Source organism: Rhipicephalus microplus, chromosome 6 (assembly GCF_043290135.1).
Source record: "Rhipicephalus microplus isolate Deutch F79 chromosome 6, USDA_Rmic, whole genome shotgun sequence".
Classification (NCBI taxonomy): domain Eukaryota; kingdom Metazoa; phylum Arthropoda; class Arachnida; order Ixodida; family Ixodidae; genus Rhipicephalus; species Rhipicephalus microplus.
In genome coordinates, this window is record NC_134705.1 from 141,711,510 (window position 1) to 141,719,452 (window position 7,943).

The 7,943-nt window shown below is 43.6% G+C and overlaps 1 protein-coding gene across 1 annotated transcript in view; it reads left to right on the forward strand.

Moving 5' to 3' along the window:
• The window catches only part of LOC119168417 (uncharacterized protein C19orf47 homolog), a 52,846-nt gene extending 47,798 nt beyond the window's left edge, over positions 1–5,048 (forward strand). The window contains exon 9 of the mRNA XM_075866763.1: positions 4,651–5,048. Coding sequence (XP_075722878.1) covers positions 4,651–4,880 — 230 coding nt within the window. The 3' untranslated portion in view covers positions 4,881–5,048. The remainder of the gene's footprint in view (positions 1–4,650) is intronic.
• Positions 5,049–7,943: the final 2,895 nt, after the last annotated feature.

The following is a 7,943-nucleotide window of genomic DNA, read 5'->3' on the forward strand; positions in this document are numbered from 1 at the left end:
ACGGTGAAGATAGATCGTTGGAGGTCGACTCGTCATGCACTTCCATCTTGCGCCGCGCCGCGAGTTTGCGCAGGGTTGTAGCTTTCGCAATTAGCCCGATAGTACTGGCAACATGATAGGGCGTTGAATGCAATGTCATCAACCCGATAGCAAAAAATTGTAATGTTATAAGAAGTAAGGATGGCAGCCAACTTTTTTGGATCTGATATCGCGGAACTCCTACAAACGCTGGTGTGAGCAAATACGGCTGCTCCAAGAAGAAGTGCTTTTTTCATACAGTCCCTTCGTGTTGAAACTGCACTGATACTCGTCGAGATAGCAAGCACGCCAGCAATCACGACCGCCCTTAAAATCCAAGTTCATTATTGCTACTCGAGCGACCCCCCCCCCCCCCCCCTTCCTTGCGTTGTTTCATGCTCATTCAAGACAGGTGGTTTACTTTCTGTTTGAGAATTTGAGGGCAGTTCTAACACGCGGGTGATGTAATCTTATGCACTTTCCAGGCGATAGAGATGGGCCAACCCATTTCATCTCTGCCTCAGCAGCGCTTGCCTGCTTTTACCTACTTGTGAAAGTTGCGATGCGCCGGGGCATGTTATCAATTTGGACTTGTTACGGAACATGGCGACGACGACAAAAACGCACCAAGAGTGTTCGTATATTTGTTATCGCTATAATAAGATAGTTTTTTTACTGTAAAATGAGTGTTTTGGGGTAGCTCTGCCTTCAGTCTCCTTTTTGTTTAATTTGGGCATATATTTTACTCATTTTCGTAACGAACCTGCATATAACGAAATCTTCTATACAATGAATTTTCCCGGCAATTCATCAATTTCGTTATATTGAGGTTTAACTGTAATAGCAATGCAGGTTTGCTTTGGTTATCTTTGTCAGTCTGATGTTTTCTTTGTTCTATTTCCTGCAGAATTGAGATATAATCGACGGCAGTTTACGATAGGCTTTAAGGAAAAAGTAATCGAGTATGCCGAAGCACACAGCAACAACCTGACAGCACAACAGGCATTTGGTTCATCGGAAAAAAGCATCTGATACTGGAGGAGCAAAAGCAGTGCATCACATCCTGCAACAAAAAAAAAAAAAACTTCATTTTGTGGACAGACTGCAGTGCGTCCCGAACTGGAAGCGCTATTCGCTGAATTCGTCGGGGAGGTGTGCTCAAGGTCGCTACGCGTGACAGGGGAGTCGATCCACGTGAAAGCTGTCAAGATAGCACGTGACTCTGGGCTCATGAGGGTGCGATTCAAGGGCTCCCCCTCGTGGGTGCACTGATTTATGAAGCGAAAGGGCTTTGGGCTGAGGCAGCATACTTCTGTGTGCCAAAACTGCCCTAATATTTCGATAACAAGCTGTTCGATTATTAGCACCTTGTCATCGGGCTTCGTTGACAGCATTTCTATATGATGGGACACATTGGCAACACTGACAAAACTCCAATCTGGTTCGATATGTCTGCTAACTTGACCGTGACAAGTGAAACTCTTGAGAACTGGCAACAAGCATTCGCGAATTAGAGCGATGCTCGCGTGCACAGCAGATAGAAAGAAGCTGCCCCCTTATGTCATTCTCAGGAGGGGCCTACCGAAAGAAGACTTTTCCTGGGATGTTATGATGAGAGCAAACGAAAAAGGGTTCATGCATGAGTCCATTTAGAGTGGATCCGGCTCGGGTGGAATCGGCAACCCGGTGTGTGTTTTCATCGACCGAGCACGTTGGTGCTCGACTCATTTCGAAGCCACCTCACAGCCGATGTAAAGGGAGCTCTGTTCGATGGCAAGATGGACTTTGTCGTGATCCCTGGGAGAGTAACATAAATCCTCCGGCCACTAGATGTAGTGCTCAATAAACCCTTCAAAGATCGCGTGCCCGAGCTCTTTATTGAGTTGACGCTTGGCCACAATCACAAGACCATTGCTGGCTGCCTACAACGTCCACCACTCGTGGCAGTTTCTGGCTGCGTGTTGTCGGCTTTTAAATATCTCCCGGAAGAGATGGTGCTCAAGTCTGTCTGCAAATGCTGCATCAGCAACGCATTGCATGGAACAGAGCACAATGCACTCTGGCACGTAACTAGTGAAAAACAGCCGTCGTCGGACTCAAGTTTGGACGAGTCTGTGTGGCAGCACTCTCTGGCTTTTTGGCGCTTTGCTGGTGTCGAAATAAAAAGAAACGTCTTCACAGTGCAGCTGGTTGTGTCGCGTATTTATCAAAATAAGGGTGCATCACGATACTTAGCGATATAGGCTTCAGAATCAACAAGCAGGCTGCGGTCGAGAATTTGGCAGAGCTGTCATGTATTTCTCAACGAGTTATATGCGAGGATGTGAAAAGCCATGGTGGCCTGCTGAAATTTCTGATTTCAGAAAATTGAAGGCGTCAGTGCGCCAAGCCCGGCATAGGTACGCTGCATACGTAGACGAACAAAAGAAACAAGCACTGTCACAGCAGGCAGCTTCGAAAACAAAAGAGCTCAATAAGATGCACGGAAGGAAGTCAATGCTTCAAAAAAGCTATGAACTGCCTGCTGAAATCTGCGGACCATTTTTCGGAAAGAGCTGAAGCGAAAAACGACTTTACCTACTTGGTCAAGGCAAACGGCTTTCATCAAACTACTAAAGAAAAGGAGCTTGAGATAGCTTCTGTAGAAAAAGAAATCCACACGAAAACTGCACTGTTTCCCTAAATCCTGTAAGCAAATAAATGTTTGCTAACACTCCTCGAATTTCGCAATGTCTCATCCTTGAAATCTTTGAAAACTTGAATTTTCAGTCAAATACGAACCCTGGTACTGGAAGAATAAATACATGCATCTCAGGCTATTTATAATGTAACCATCTACACCGGAGGACCGGTTATAGGGCAGTTTTTTCTGACTCCCTTTAACCCTCCCCTAGAGCTTCATGTGTACACCTACCATTTATTGTACAGTTCCCCAAGATGAAAGACCAGTTGTAATGTGACTGCCGGGAAATTCTCAGAGAAGTGAGAAGCGAGGGGGCGAGCGCGCTTTTCTGTGGAGGTAGGCCGACTAAAATATGAGAGGACCCTGATTTGGGGGGGGGGGGGGGGTGGATTGGAAAAAAGGAGTGTAGCAAGTGCGTGGTGTCAAGAGGGGTAAAGGAATCTGCTTCAATGCTCCGACAACTTGTCATGCATGTTGCCGCCATTTGTCTCTTTGGTTTGCTGTTGGAAAAATAGTTGCGTCAACGTTGAGCACAGTCTACCTGTAACGATATCCATGTACCAACAAAAGCCCATTGTTGTAACCGATAATTGTTCTAAGCGGTCCGAGAAAAGAAAGACAAAAGAGAGGTCAAAACAATTTATTTGCATGTATGTAAGGTATTGCTACTCGGTAGTACTTGTTTTCTGAGGGTTTGATGGGGCATGAAGCTCGTAGCAGCACATGTCGTCAGTGCGAAGAGCCATTTTCGGTTCCATAGCCAGATTGAATTTCTATATCCAATATCATGGCTCTGAAGCATCATAACTAGTAGTTTATTTTACCATAGAGAGAATAAAAAAGTAGATGGTGCCATCATTAATCGTTACATGCAATATATATTGCATAAGCAGTATGGTTTGGACTCGACTGTATCACTTGTGTCAGCTCAATTCCCCGGCAAGTGATGATGCTCTGAAACACTATCAAGCCTTCGCGTTTGCTGCCAACACTCAGACTTACAAACTCAGAAGACTTTTTCAGGATAGTTTGCGCATTGTTTTGTGGACTGTGAACCGAAAGCTTGTTTCAACTGTGCTGCCCCTAGTTTAGCTCATGAGTGCAATCTCTTCTACACCCAAGCTTCCTGTTGTCTTAAGCAAGCTTCTCAAAACGGCATGCGAAGTTGCAATCTTGTACACTAGGCCTAACGAGCGCTAGCTGCCTTTCAAGTAATAGACGTTGACTACCAAAGTTATTGTTTAATGCCGGGTCAATGAAACATTTTGCAGCTGTTGCATTTTGAAGGGATGACTTATGCGTTCAACATAAGCGAGGGCATTTGCACAGAACAGAAGTGGTGGTTCATGGTCAACACCGCTGTTTACTTCATGCACACGTGCAGAAAACTGAAGCACGTGAAAATTTTCACTCTCCATTTGACATGTAGAATTTGTGCAATGTGGTGTTGCAGCGGAGGAGGCTGCATGAGCATTGAGGTTCAAAATATTTGAGACTCTCTATGAGGACGCATTAAAAAAGTTTTTTCCCATGTTCATTAAGTCAGAACTGCAGGTCCGTGGATGTTAACCATTCAACATTTTCAAATTTAGGTGGATGCAAAATACATGCCATTGATCATGTTTCGCACACATGCTTTCAAAGATGTTGTTTCGATTGTAGTGCGGGTATTTGTGACTCCAGCAGTCAACATTATAAGTGGTCTATGTTGTATTTAAAATTGACTCTCAATGATACCTAAGCCCGGTAAGTTTTACCAAGACCGATCAAGGCGTGAGTGTATTGTCGAAACTTATTGTGGATATTTTTGGCCCTCTGAATGGTCCTGTGTGCATGTTCTTTCTGTTGCTGTCGGCATCATGAAACAGTTATCATTCCTAGCAGCTTCTTGGCTGTCACTGTCACTACGTCAAGCCTGAACAAATCGCCCATTTTTCCTTCCCATGCAGCTGCCGCTTCACAAAAAGCAGTCCCCGCACGTGACCGGCTGGGGCCCAAGTTCGCAGCGACCGCTAGTGTCATTCGGACGACAGTGCGCACAGCTGCATCCACTGCACGGAAGAGCAGCACTGTGGTGCCAACATCGAAGCGCGTTACTTTGGTCGCCCCCCGCGTGGGTTTCAGCGGTAGTACAGCCGCTCCACAGAGTGTCTTTGCTCGTCTTGGAGCAAATCGTTAGCAGTGTGGTGTCTTAGTAATGTCATTGCATTTCATCATCAACACTACTTCATTTTGTTCCCTCTCAATCACTTTCTCACTCGTTAGGCAGTTTTCTCTATACCCTGGAGAATTTCTGACCAATTTTGCATCAGTGTGTTGGATAAATGGAATAAATTAGTTTATTGAACGGAAGTCATGCGGGGGGGAAAGGGAAATGTCACATTTTTGCTTTGCATTGGATAAGCACTGGAGGGATTTGAGCATGTTTATACATGTGTTGAAAGGCATTGCAGTGCAGCAACAATGAAAGAGCCGAGATACGCTGGGAACGTCATTGCTCCTTTTTAATATTGAAGCGCTATGTCACCTTTGGAATGAACTGGAGGTTCTAGTTCATAATGTTATGCAAAAAATGCTTTTTTTTATTTTGCCTGTCAACATAGATTGTTATTTACTTGGGAAACCAATATAATTGGGCTGGTTTGTATTAGTGAATACACTCAAACCTCATTATAGCAAACTTGCATCTTACATGAAAATAAGTTTGTTATATCTGAAAACTCGTTATAAAGGTTTATTCATAACACTAAATCTATTGTGAGATTGTTTTCAATTACTTCGTTATAACCAATATTTCGTTATATCTGTATTCGTTATATCGAGGCTCTTCAAGTTGATGTGTGTACTGTACGGAATGGAAGTGGGAGTATTTATTTCTAGACCAGCTCAGTCAACTTTTCTTTTTGTGTGATGTGTTCAGCTTCTCCGGGGTGGCCCGTCAAACATTTACTAGGAAACCATTCAGAAGGTGTCTGACAGAAGAGATGTCAGTGCCAATGGGGACAGGTAAGAAAATGCTTCGTTCAAAGTAACATGTATATCATGTTTCTTCTTGGTCATAGGATATGTTGTGAACACCATGTAAAAGCTGCAGCGTATTACTACTCCCCATTATACTTTTTCTGTATGGCCAAAAGACCAGCTGCTAAGTTAGCCTTTTCAAGTTTTGTTTGTGCATCTTTGCCAGGCCATCACTACGAGATTTCAGTAGCTCCCACCTGAAGAACCTGACTTTTCTGATAGTCTGTGCCTAAAGGTTGGGAAGGAAAAAAAGCTGTGTTTTACAATGCACTGAAAGCTACCTTCGTGAACACTTGTGTGGTTGGCCTGTGGGAATGGTATTTTATTCGCTTTTTCAGCACTAGGTTTTGATGTCTCAAAGCCTGTCTTCACATCTTTAGCTGTGCCCTATTAATCTGGTGTAACATGGTTGGTATTTCTGTAAATGTAAACTCTTCAGTATGGCGTTATCATGGTTCTAAAGCGTTTGATGGTGTTAAAAAGTAGGCGAAATGTAAAAGGGAGGGCTGCTATGGACATTGGCAGCTGGTCACAGGAACACCATGTGCTGAACACCTTGTGCTGAATGGATTTGTTAAGTTCTGCGAAGGGGTAGGTAACCCATGTATAAATCCACTTCCTGCCACCAAAATTCCAATGCTTGCATGATTGGTCAGCAAAAGCACTGTGTTCCCACTGCAGGTAGTAAATCACATTGTTCTACCAGGCAGGTCTGTCTAAAGTGTGAGTATCGTAAAGCAGTACTGTTTTGCCTCTGCCAGCTCTATTGGCCCTTTGCTTCTGTTATAAGCCAAAGTTTATGGCTTACTTTACATCAGTTCGTTTTGTTGCCCCTATTTTGTTGCCCATATTTAGTTGTTATAGCTCACCAGATTGACCAGGACTGCTACAGTGGCTACAGTCTGCTTGCAGTGACCTGGTCTGTTTCAACCATCACTTTATAAATGTGGCGCATGTGAACGAAAATTCGGAGGGTTGTGGGTTGAATGACGTCTCTCCGTATGTTTAGAGTCACGAGGGGAGGGAAAAGTAGAAGCAGTGGTGGTTGTCACTATTGCAATGCCACTTTTTCTTTCATGTGTTTTCATCACATCATAGGCGAGATCACTCGAATTTCTGTTGAAGCATTTTGCGTACGCACTGCCATGATCCTACTCGTTTTTCAAACTAAAGCCATGCACGAATCGCAGACGTACCTCGTCAAGTTCACATCCTTGTGTTCACATGCGATTTCTCAACTTTCGTGCGATGTCTTTGCAGAAACTACAGAAAACTTGGGATTTACAATAGTGCATGCAAAAATGGTTTGACACGTGTCTGCTGTTTCGTTACACTAAAGATGTTGTCAACAACATAGACAATGTTAATTCTATGCGTGTTATTCGTTCATTCATCAGCAGCAATGTCTCATGCTATCCTGCAGCATGGATTCATAATATTTGTAAGAGCATCATTTTTCATTCGAACGATGTCGGATTAGGTTTTGTTAACGAAACACTTCCATAGGTTGCTATTATTACACAATTGACTATGTAGTTATTGTATTTTTTGTTTAGTTTTTCATTTTTCCTCATCTACTAGCATCCATCTATGTAATTGGATCCGACTTGCATGTAAGCGTGCACGAACTGTGCAACCACGTGCACGAACTGTGCACGTGGTTGCGTATAACTATGAGCCACTTGTCGCTTCGATGATATTTATTCAAATAGCATCAGGGCAGATGAGTGATGGTGAGGAAGTTGCAAGGCTTTGTTGCCAAAGCAGTATTGTCAGTCAGCTGTCCTTGGCTAAATGTTTGTGCCGAGGAGGATGGGTTCATTGTACTCGAGTTCCTCAGCCATCTCCTACATTAATTTCTTCATTGTGTTTGCCTGTTATACTTGACACTACCTTTACGCACACTGCTCCAGGGCAATTTTCTTGAGCCCTCGTGTTGGCTTATTGTTTTACACGTCTTTGTTTGACTGCTTCGTATGCTCCTGCTTACATTCACATGTGCTGACATATGCTTCTGCATAGACAAGCGTGCACCATTATTCTCTGATTATTTGCTTGACAGCATCCTTGGTATTTTAAACGACTGATAAAACACTTCGCACTATGCCAAAATTGCTGTCGCTAAAATATGCATCGCCAAGGCACCATAAGTACCAGGAAAATGACATTTAAGAAATTATTGCCTGAAAACACTTCCCCAGCACAAGCACATGTTCCGATA